The following is an 11,792-nucleotide window of genomic DNA, read 5'->3' on the forward strand; positions in this document are numbered from 1 at the left end:
CGACTGACGTGGTGGTCGCCCTCTGCACGTCCCACCGGCGTTTTGTATTAAACATTTTAATACAGCACTTACCCTGGGCTACTTCCCCAAGGTGTGGCGGAAAGGCAGGGGCATATTCATCGCCAAACCCGGCAAACCACTAGACTCGCCGCAGGCTTACCGCCCCATCTGCATGACTTCAATCCTCGGAAAGGTGCTGGAGCGCTTGCTGTATGGACGACTATATTACTTTATTCTTATGGGGAATCACGTGCGCCCAAACCAATTCGGCTTCATGCACGGTAGAAGTGCAGTCCAGGCGCTAACATCTCTGTGCCAATACATCGGCGACTACAGAGCGCGGGACACGCCAGTCACGCTGATCTCCCTGATTTCCAGGGGGCATTTGACAGCGTGTGGCACCCCCTCATTTTAAATTACTTTAGAGAGCGCCAGTGCCCCAGCAATCTCGTGCACCTACTGCGGACATTCCTCGGCGACCGCACGGTCGAATTCCACTGCCACTCGGGAGTCGTCGTCACGGACGCGACATTAGGCAGTCCCCAGGGGTCGCCACTGTCCCCCCTGCTTTGCAATGTTGTCGTTGATGGCCTGCTGCGCTTGGAAATGCCGGAGGGAGTCCGCATTCAAGCATACGCGGACGACAGCGTGGTACTAATCCCGGGGAAAAACCGCCTCGACACCATGGCGAGAGCCACGGCCGCTCTGACCACAATAAAGGCATGGACCACCACCACCAAGGTCCGCCTTAACCATGACAAAACTGAATGCGTTCTTTTCTCATTCGGCAGGGGGGGGGGGCATGGGAAAAAGTAAACCGACCATCAAGATTGATGACAGTAAGAAGGGCCTAACATTCAAGAATTCCGTCAAACTTCTCGGCGTTATGATCGACAGAAGGTTATCGTTCTTTGACCACGCGGAACATCTACAACGAACGGCCGAGACGCTTGCTATGAAGTCAATCACTTTCGTCCGCATGCACGCGACCCTCGATGCTAAGATCCGAAGGCAACTCTATCGCCAGGTCCTGCTGCCGGCCATCGCGTATGCTTCGCCCGTGTGGTGGAGTGCGCAACCCGACTGTCGACTTCGAGCGCGCATAAACACGGTGCAGCGCACGCTCCTGCTGGCGCTCACCGGGGCGTACCGCACCACGCGCACGGAGGCGCTGCAGGTTCTACTCGATCAGCCACCACTGGAGCTCGAACTTGATCGCCTCAACGCCGAGTTTGACCTATTCCAACGGCGACGATCCGTTACTTTTGGGCGTTCAAGCTACGCAGCGGCCGAAGTGTTGTTCCCGCGAGATTGTTGGCGCGAGCACCCGTCGGAGGCGCGAGGCTTCGGATTCGAGCGCTTACAAGTACACGAGGCGGCGCGCGCCGCCAGACGTCCGGGCACCCACATCTACACAGACGGTTCGTTTACGTCTCGGTCGGCCGGAGCGGCGGTGGTAGTGCTGACACCGCGAGAGCGGATAGTTGCAGTGCGGCGGTACCGTCTGAGCGTTGCTTCCAGCGCGTATTGTGCAGAAGTGCTCGCCTTTCAGGAGGCGCTCAACTATATTTTCTTGCACGATCTCACGCCACCGTTCCATATTTATTCCGACAGCCTGTCACTGCTCACGGCACTCGAGCGCCCTACCACCAACGACACCAGAATTCAAGCCATTAAACAGCAGCTACAACGACTGGAGAAAAGCGCCCCTTTTATTATTCATCACGTCCCTGCCCACAAGGGCGTGTATGGAAATGAACTGGCAGATATGGCGGCGAATGCGGCGGCATCACGAGGCGTTTTAAGACGCTCGCAGTTCACATTTCGCGTCGTGCGTGCCTCGTTCCATATAGAGACGACGGCGCGTTGGAACGCTCGTTGGTCGACTGACCACAAGGATACAGAGCTATACAAGTGGGTCCCGGCGACGTTCTCCATCCCGCGCTTTTTGCCGCCGTCGCGCCAGTTGACCACTCTATTAACACACCATCGCGCACAGAAGGTTCCCGTACTACTTTGCACGCTTTGGATTGCAGAGCACACCGACCTGTCCCTGCGGAAGAACGTGCGAAAGCGTCGCACACTTCCTCAACGAGTGTGTATTAACACGCGAAGTGACGAAAGAACTGAAACAGCGTGCCGCGCAACAACTCACGCCGCAAGTATATCCTTTGTTACTACAAAACGCACGAATGCGGGCACTGTTGGAAAAGATAGTCGACATCATCAGCGCCCACATGCCTGACGTCGCGGGGGTCGGACTTCTCGGAGGACGGGGACGCGGCGATCGCGCGTTTCTGCGATCTCGTAGATCGGATGCCGGCCGCAACGGAGGACCAGCCCCCCGCCGGCGGCGGCTAGGAGGAGGAGGAGCTGTCCTCCGTCTCGGAGGCCATTGCCGTGGCGGTCACGCTTCCAACGGACCTTGGGATCCGGACCCAGAGGCGTGTGAGACAACTCGAGCAGGAGGTCCTGACCATCTGCACCTTGCCGGCAAACAAGGTCTCCGTGGAAGCGCGTAAATTCCTCATGGCCAGGCTCTTCGAGCTGGTGGCCCTCTGCTCCGATTTGAGGGCGGAGGCGGCCACGGAGCGCGGCGCGGTTCTAGCCCTGCAGGGACTGCTCACCGAGGCGCGCCGGGAGGTGGCCGCGTTGCAGCGACGGGCAGGCATTGCGGAGAGTCGGCTGGAGGGTTCCGTCGGTGTTGCGGCTAGCCCTGCGGGTGCCGGCCTGCGTGGCGCCGGCGGTGCCACGTCGGCCGGCGCCGTGGCATCGGGTGCCTGCTGTCCGTTGGCGCCGGTGGTGCGTGCGCTTCGGGCGCTGCACCGATGGCGCCCGGCGCGGCGAGTTACGCCGCTGCCCTGCGGTCGGGCGACCTTCCGAGTGCCGGCGCGGCGCCGGGCGTGCCCGGGGGCGCGGGGCCGGCGTCCGAGCGGCCCTCCACGACCACGTGTGCTTCCTGACGCCGACGGCCCTGACGACCACGCCTGCGAGGGAACTCGTGCGCCTTCTAAAGACAAACATCGATCCGGCGGCCGAGGGCATCAAGGACGTATCGCTTCGTCACACACGGTACGGCGTCATGGTTTTCTCAAACATTCAACAATCCATAGACAATCTACACAAAGTCATTCAGGACAATGCCGTCACTAGGGCCGCTTTAATCGTAAGGGTCGCCGAAAAAAGGAACCCCTACGTTCATTTCTTGGGCGTGGATCGGGACATAGCGCCGCAAGAATTTATTGCGAAACTCAACGACCGCAACCCCGACAAATGTAGGGTGCGGGTCACATTCAGAGAGGTCGGGTACCAGCGCCTATGTCGCGGAAGTCGACCCGCTGGGATTTAAGGAGCTAATGAAGCGTCCGCGACTGTCCGTAGGGTGGACCATGGTGCGGGCCCACGAGGACTTACACGTCCCCACGTGTACGTTCTGTGCCACTTACGGACACTGCCGGACCACGTGCCCGGTTCGCGCCGACGCCGCAAAAGCAGTGTGCTGGGCAGCGCATGCACCGTGCGTATGGGAGAGGAGGCGGTTCGGTGCGCTGAGTGTGATCGCGCGTGCCTAACATCTGGCCACCCTGCGGGATTCCCGCAGTGCCCCATCCTGATGGAGAGGGTGGCGCGCCTCCGAGCGCGAACCAACTATGGCGACCAGTAGCGCGACGGGCGCGAGAGGCAAGGGGGGCGGTGTGAGAGAGAGAGAGAGAGCGGCGCGGCGGCGGCGGACGCGGCCGAGCGCGGGAACCATTCGTCAGAGTGCGGCGCGATCGGAGGCGACAATGGGCATAGCCTTCATCCCGCTGAACATCGACCACGCCAGGCTGGCCTCGCAGAACTTGAACGATCGGATGACGGAGACAGGCGCGTCACTGGCGGCGATCTCCGACCCGTACAGGCTTGGAGGCAAGCTGCCTAAATTGCCGCCGGACTTTCAACAATACACCATCGATCGAGACCCGGCGGCAGCGGTTGTCACGCGCGGGCCGGCGTTCGACGGGTCTCCGCTTCTGCTATCCAGACTGGTGGTCGCCGTGTACTGCGAGGCGCGTGAATTTCAATTCACGTTTATATCTGCCTACGCGCCACCACACCGGTCGATGGACGACACGTTCCGGGGCATCGAAGAGGCCATTGCGAAATCACGCACGCCCAACGTGATAGTCGCTGGCGATTTCAACGCCAAACATCCGGCGTGGGGTCCCTGCGCGGGTGACGTGCGAGGAACCCGCCTCATAGAGTTCGCCGCCGCGAACCGTCTCGTGGTGATGAATGATCCGCAATCACCGCCGACGTACGAGACGCGGTACACGGCCAGTTGGATCGACGTCACGCTGGCGACGCCGGCCCTGGTCGCGGCCGGATTTCAATGGATCGTCCGTGAGCAGCTCACCTTCTCCGAACATCGTAACATCGAGGTCCGCATCTGCGCGACTCGCGAGCGACGCTGTCGCAGGTTAACGCGTTACGCGGGAGAAGACCTGCTGGACGCCCTCGGACGCGAGCCGTGGTTCGCGAGGGTTCGGGGTGCCGATCTGCGGTCGCCGGGCGCTCTCGAAGAGGTTATCGCAGGCTTTCAAAGGCTATTCGACCGCGTCTACCGGCAATACCTCCGCCCCGTCAAGAGCCCGGGGAAGCCATGGTGGACTCCGGCGCTGGCACGAGAAAGGCGCGACGTGAACGCCTTGCGACGGAGATATCAGCGCTGCACGAGGGAAGAACCGCGGGCACAGTTCCGCGTGGAGTACAGCAGGGCCCTCGCGGTTTTTCGCTGTCGCGTCTGCGACGCCAATGCCTCGCACACCCTCGTGGTACGCCAGCTGCACGCGGAAATCCATCTTTTCCGCAGCATACCGCGAGGCGTTCGGCCGAGTGCGACCGCAGCTGAGCCTACCACCGCTCGACCTGCCCGACGGCACCCGCACGGCGACGCATTTGGAGTCGGCGGCTCTCCTGCTCGCGACGCAGATCGCGGTCGACGACCCCTCCTCCGAAGGGCCCCGCCACGCGGAGATCAGGACGCTGGCGGCGTCGCCGTATCACACGCGCGAGAGCGACGCGCCTTTCACGGCCGAGGAACTGGAGGGCGTGCTACGCAAGACAACGGACGCGTCGGCCCCGGGGTGCGACCGAATCACGCCTTACGTCGTGAAGGGGTTTGCGCGAATTCACGGGGCCTTTCTTCTGCAAATCTTCAATGCGGCGTTTGCGTTGGGACACTTCCCGCGGTGCTGGCGTACGAGAAGCATCATCTTCATCCCGAAGCCCCAAAGGGTGCCCGAGCTGTCGACCTGGTACAGGCCCATATGCGTCAGGTCGGCGCTGGGCAAGGTACTAGAGTGCTTGTTAAACGGCCGGCTCTATTACTTTCTGAAGAGCAGAGGACACTTACACAAGCGACAGTACGGCTTCAATCACGGGAGGGGCGCCGCCATGGCCCTATACGCGTTGAAGACTCGTCTTCTGAAGCTCAAGGAGGCGAAGACACCGGCCATCCTCATGTCGCTCGATTTTCAGGGCGCTTTCGACAGTGTGTGGCACCCCCTGGTCCTTAATTTCTTTAGGGAACGGGGGCTGCCGAGCAATCTATACCACCTGCTCAGGTCGTTCCTGGAGGACAGGCGAGTGGTGTTCGCCTCCCACGCGGGCGCGGTCGAAGCCAGCCCGTCGCTGGGCAGTCCGCAGGGATCGCCGCTTTCGCCACTGCTATTAAACATTGTCATCCATGAGCTCCTGGAGCTTCCTATGCCGGCCGGAGTGACCGCGCAGGCATACGCCGACGACACCATCATCGTCATCTCGGCCAAGTCGCGCGATGAGCTCGGCGCAGTGGGCTCGGAGGCTCTTCGGCGAGTGGTGGAATGGGCGGAGAGAGCGAAGCTCAAGCTCAATAGGGACAAGACGCACTGCGTCCTATTTTCGCACAAGCACCCCACGCGTGCGCGTGCACCCCACGATCGGCCTGGTCGATTCCGGCAGGGGCCTGAAATTCGTGGAGGCCCTGAAAGTCCTGGGGGTGGTATTTGACAGACGCCTCCACTTCTTTCAACACGCGGACAGCCTGAAAGAGAAGGCAGAACACCTGGCCTGCAGGGCAATGACATTCGCGCAGATGCAGGGGCCCCTGCGACTGGTGGCGTTAACGCGCCTGTACCATCAGGTAATGCTGCCGGCCCTAACGTACGCGTCCGCGGTGTGGTGGTCCGCGAAGCCTGATCACAGGCTCAGCGCCCGCGTGACGTCAATGCAGCGAACGGTGCTGCTGTCGCTGTCGGGCGCGTTCCGCACGACGCGCATGGCATCACTTCAGGTACTAATGCGGGTGCCGCCTCTGTCGCTCGAACTCGACAGGACCGCGGTGGAGTTTCGACTCTTCGCCCTGCGCGAGGCGGTCGAGTGCGGCGACCGCACGTTCTCCCCGCGCGAAATTTTTGTACCCGGCCGACCGCTGGGAAACACATCCCCCTATGTAATACCCCTTCGGGGGCCTTTAGGGGTATTATGAAATAAATAAATAAAACAAATCGTCTAGAAAAGAGCGATCAAAATATCCTGCCGAGGTGCGCGCGTTCCCGTTCGCGTGATTGTCGGTGGCGGCGGCGCGCAGGAGATCGCGCGCCGCGAGCCTACACGTCTTCACCGACGGTTCGTACACACCGCTTTCGTCGGGAGCCGCTTTTGTCATCCTCAGCCCGGGCGAGAGGATTGGGGCCCTGGGACGTTTCCGCGTACACGCCGCAACAAGCGCCTACTGCGCGGAAGTGCTTGCTTTCGCGGAGGCCCTGGCACACGTTCGCGGCCGCGAGGGGACGGGCGCGGTGTCCATTTACGCCGACTGCCTATCCCTGCTGCAAGCGGTCGCGACGCCGGGTTCCAACGACCCCCGAGTCACTCGCATCAAGACCGCGCTCGTGGAGATCGCGCGCTCATCCGAGGTGCGACTCCACCACGTACCCGGACACTGCGGCGTCTTTGGGAATGAGCTGGCCGACTTCCTCGCGTCGCGGGCTGCCAGGAACGGTTTCGACCTTAACGCGCCCCAGCCTTTCAAGTCGGTTCGCGCTGCGTTCCGTGCCGTTCAGTGAGCGCAGTGGACGCGCTCGTGGCGCGAGGATCACTTGGACACGGCGCTCTTCAGTTGGTGCCACGCCTCGAGGAGACACCGTCCTTCTTCCCCACTCCGCGACCGTTGGTGACGATGCCCACGGGGCAGGGCCGTTTCCCGTTTTACTTTCACAGATTCGGCCTTGCTCGGGACTCTTTGTGCCCGTGCGGTGCAGCGTGTGAATCATTTAATCACTGTTTACACGAATGCAGCCTCACAAGACAATCGGCTGACTATGGAGCCGCTGGACGCACTGGCGAGGGGGGACCTGCCCGCGCTTTTACGCATTAATAAAAACAGGGCAATATTCATCCAAATGATCCGGCTTGTTAGCGACAGCTTGCCGGACTACGTCCGCCGAGTTTCGCGCCGCGCCGCTCCGCTCAGTAGTCGCGTTTACAAACACCGGTGACCGTGGAAGCGGGAGGTCCGCGGCGATGCCCGGAGGCGCAACGACGACCCTGACGTGACAGACGATCCGCCGAGAGGTTGCATAACCCCGCGGGCCTAGCGGCGGCGGCCCGAGCGAGGGCTCATGCAGGTGTTGGGGGTTCGATCCTCACTTGCGACAAGTGTTTTGTTTGTGTCTTTTTTTTTTTATATATATATACATGCACACACAAGGTCGGATTGTGGGGGCCGTGTCGTCCTGTCGACCGGACACGGCGGGGCACAGTGCCCCTGCTGACACGGCCTCGCACAACCGAGTGGCTGCACGAGCAATGTACGACTGTTTGATAGAACCGTGACGCCGTGCCGTTTTAGTCCTTGGCCCTCGACGAACTCCGACGGCGGTCTTCAAGAACGCGCGCAGGGCGACGGCTGCGCGACCCGCAGTCGTCGGTGTTTTCGCACGCACGGAACATCCGCTGGATGGCCGCCGTCACAGCTGCCGAGCCTCAACACGCGGTGGTCGCCGCCTATCACCCTGGAGCCGGTTCCTTTTGGCTGTTGCCATTGGTCAGCGCTTCGTTGTCGTCATCCCTGGTGGGCGGGACGACAAATTTTGTTGACGTCACACAGCTTGTCAATCATCTGGAAAGGAACCGGTTCCCTGCTACGAGAGGAACCGCGGAGAAGTGGTTCGCTGGAGGGTCGCGCGTGGTGGCGAGATGATGTCGAGGGTTGCTGGGGCAACCGTGGCTGCCGGCTAGTCTCGCGCCAGCTGACGAGCCGGCACCTAGACGAGACGAGACAGAGACGGCAAGGGCGGCTCCTTTGGTTGTGCTGCTGGCGAGCGCCGAAAGTCAACGACGCGACGCGTTCGGCATGGCCGAAGAAGAGTTTCGAAGGCATTTTAGGCTCTCCAAAGACATACTGCGACCTCAAAGATTTCGTGGTGTTGACACTACGATGAAAGTGCTGTGCGCGCTGCGGTTTTTTGCCACCGGGAGCTTTCAACAGTGCGTCGGGAATGAAGAAGCGATTGCAGTGTCGCAGCCTTCGGTCAGCCGGATCATTACAGCCGTCGCCAAGGCCATTACGGTTGCGGGCAAAGAAAAAGGATGGGTTAGATTCCCATCCACGGCGCAACAGAAAGCCGCCGTCAATGAAGGCTTTCTTAGCCGTGGAAAAATTCCAGGAGTTGTAGGATGTGTGGACGGGAGTCTGATAGCCATCGTTCGCCCTAAGAAGCTCGGCCCCAGCGAAACAGAATCGTACTGGAGCCGTAAAGGGTATTACGCCCTCAACTGCATGGTCGTGAGTACTGTTCATTGACAAATATTTTCGATATGTGTTTGCGCGAGTGCACGTTGTAAAAAACTTCGTTTCGTTATTTTTCATCAATTGCCGGTAATACTTGCGTTCCTATTCGAGAAAGTAGCGTTTGTGTTGTATGTGTAATGACGACTTTGATCTTTGCATAGAACACAGCCGCGCTTTTTCAGTGCTCTCTAATCACAGTTGAATAGCCTTTTCGATGCTACAATGTAAACACATTACGCGCGACTTAAACCGGAATAGACGCCGTAGCAGTGAAGGGAGTCTTCGTCTGCGAGCGATCCTAACAGAAGACGAGCCATTGTGATTCTTATTCGACGTAAAACTAAACCATTGTGGCCAACAGGCTGTAAACGTGAAAAGGAGCATCCCATCAATGAAAATGGTGTGAGGGAGAATGAGAATGTGTGGACACCCATTTGCTCTAGCTGTTAATACGGCACATGCTGTTTCCGCGTTCTTTCGCTTGTAATAGGCACTTTGTCTGAAAAAAAAACACAGGTGGCACTCTCTAGCAGAATCTAATACAATATGGACGGAAGAAACCAAAGGAATTATTTTGCACATTGTGTTGTGACCGCACGCCATACATGAGCACATGTACACATGCCAACATTGCATTTGTAGGTTAAGATGACATTGTTATCGTGCTGATGATTAGTTCAACTGCCTACTGCGTATGTTGATATCTCCTTTTCTGTAATTGTGTTGGCTGACTGAACAGTAACTGATTGGCAAGTAGTGTTGTAAGCAAAAGTTTGTGCCAGATATTTGTTGCAGTGGCATTGACACCTTCTCTTTGCTTTCCCTTACCAGGTGCGTGATGCAAAGCTGAATATCCTGGCAATTGACCCACAGTTTCCGGGATCGTGCCACGATTCTTTCGTTTGGAGGCATTCTGCATTTCGCCGCCGCCTCACTCGTGGCCTGTTACTTCATGGAGAAGTCTTGCTTGGTAAGTGCACCTAAAGTAGCAGTGCTTCTTCCACATGTAAAACATACACAGTCAAATAGTTTTGCATCCTAGCAAGCTTTAAGAAAGCGTGATTTGCTAGAAATGTGTTGTGAATGCAGCAGTACCTAATGAGCCTGCAGCGACTATGGAGAGAAACAAGTCTCTCTTAAAAGGCAGATATTTGTACCAGCATGTATACAACAGCTGACATGTTATGCTGTTTATTTATTAATTTCAATACACTGAATGCCACGTGGAGCGTTACAGGCAGGGGAGGAATTCTACAGAACACGTCGAAATGGCAGTTTTCAAGTATGGTGGAAAAGGGTTGGTGACAATGGGCTCGGGGAGCTGGTCCCTGGTCACTGTCCTTGGAACAAAGGAATAAGCGTGTGCGTGAAACTTTCGGCATCGACGTGAGTGAGCGGTGTACTATCTATTGTAGAATGGTGCAAGTTGCGCTATTTTTCTTTGTGTCGCAATGTGTGCGATTTTTTCGTTGCAGCGACATGTGGTGCTGGAGTGATTAGAAAGGATCAAACGGGTAGCTCGATTTTGGGTACCTTCATGAGAAGAGGTACGAAAGGTAGAGCAAGGATTCCAGGTACTGGCAGCATATTCGAGAGTAGACCTTAGAAGTGTTTTATAAAATAACACTTCTGAAGAGAGAAGAGCTGATAAGTTTTAGTGGAGGATGTACATTTAGGGAGGGGCAAATGGGATGAACGGAGCAGAAAACCACGAGTATGAAATAAATATTACATGTCCAACTTAACCTGAGAATGAGATTTGCAGCCAAGACAACAGGTGAAATTGGGCTTTTCTTTAAAATGAGTCGAACTTTACAACTTTCCGGGAAGGTCAATGTTTGATAGATATTGCAACAATAAATCCAAGACCCGCTCCTGTTGTAAAAGGGCCCTGGCGTAGACTGTTCTTGCATTGTGCCTAAATGTATCCATTTCGTTCACTGACATGCAACACTTTACAGGGGACTCTGGGTACCCGCTAGAGCCATGGATCATGACTCCTGTGCCTGGTCACCCAAATCGCCTCACGGCAGAGGGGCGCTATAATGAGGCACACGCATCAATGCGAAATGCCGTTGAGCGGTGCATAGGAGTCGTCAAGAGCCGCTTCCGATGCCTGCAGACGTATCGGGTGCTCCACTACTCGCCTCAGAAAGCAGCCACTATTGTTGCAGCTTGTGCAGCGCTGCATAACCTCTGCCTTGCAGCAGGCGTGCCTCTGCCAGATGACGACGGTGCACATGACGACAGCGCACAGGGGCCAGCCCAGGCACAAGTGCCGCTTCAAGTACAGGTGCCACCGCAGGCGCACCCTGTACAGCCTTCTCGAGCTTTGTTTCAAAGAGGCCGTGCGGTACGCGAATCCATAGTTGGTGTGTTTCGGCTGCCCAGAAATTTGCGCATTGCCTACCTGCAAAGTGTGCGCCGGCGCATTCGCTGGCAAATGAGGCGGAGACATGTGCTGGTGTAACATGTTTTATTTTTCTTTTCATGAAAGTAAATAGGCCGTGCACTTCAACATAACACATTGCGTGTACTCACATGTGGCTAATCATAGTATGCTGCATACTGCAGTAGTGAAAAGCACATGATTTGTCCATGTTGAGCATGACAGATACACATGCAGTGACAAATAACCATGTGCCATTATGTTACTCCTTTGCTTTGTTCACTGTGCTTTTGAATATTGTCTCGCCAGGGAATTTTCTTTAAATAAAGGTTATTTCCAAGGTGAATGGCAACCAATGTTGCATTGTTGAATATTGCTTTGCGATGCCTATTTTACTGTGCAGTATGCATTGTTTCAAAGCTGAAGATGTCTGTTCATGTGTGACACGCAAGCACAGCATGAGTTACACAGCAACTGAAATGTCGTTCAGAACAATCTGTATAGCACATATTGAAACGTATAGCAACAAACGAGACATGCCAAGCACTTTTTGGAGCAGGATTTCTTTAAATAGCAGACACTCATGCT

General features: G+C 57.0%; 1 protein-coding gene and 1 long non-coding RNA gene across 2 annotated transcripts; both read left to right on the plus strand.

Annotated features, from left to right (window-relative positions):
* The first annotated feature begins 6,100 nt into the window (after positions 1-6,100).
* On the plus strand, positions 6,101-7,088 carry LOC126519100 (uncharacterized). The gene is made up of 2 exons (XM_050168714.1): positions 6,101-6,399; positions 6,611-7,088. Exons 1-2 carry the CDS (start codon positions 6,101-6,103, stop codon positions 7,086-7,088), a joined length of 777 nt encoding a protein of 258 aa, XP_050024671.1.
* Positions 7,089-8,542: 1,454 nt separating this feature from the next.
* LOC129381876 (uncharacterized) lies at positions 8,543-11,575 on the plus strand. Its single transcript, XR_011890630.1, has 3 exons — positions 8,543-8,809; positions 9,647-9,785; positions 10,777-11,575. It is a non-coding gene; the product is annotated as an uncharacterized lncRNA (long non-coding RNA).
* The last annotated feature ends 217 nt before the right edge of the window (positions 11,576-11,792 follow it).

Source organism: Dermacentor andersoni, chromosome 10 (genome assembly GCF_023375885.2).
Source record: "Dermacentor andersoni chromosome 10, qqDerAnde1_hic_scaffold, whole genome shotgun sequence".
NCBI classification, from domain to species: domain Eukaryota; kingdom Metazoa; phylum Arthropoda; class Arachnida; order Ixodida; family Ixodidae; genus Dermacentor; species Dermacentor andersoni.

Excerpts from the sequence above, each read along its gene's own strand:
- LOC126519100 (XM_050168714.1), top strand. The coding sequence starts at position 6,101 with ATGACATTCGCGCAGATGCAGGGGCCCCTGCGACTGGTGGCGTTAACG. Across the intron at positions 6,400-6,610 it reads GCCCTGCGCGAGGCGGTCGA|GAGATCGCGCGCCGCGAGCC; the intron begins GTGCGGCGACCG and ends GGCGGCGCGCAG.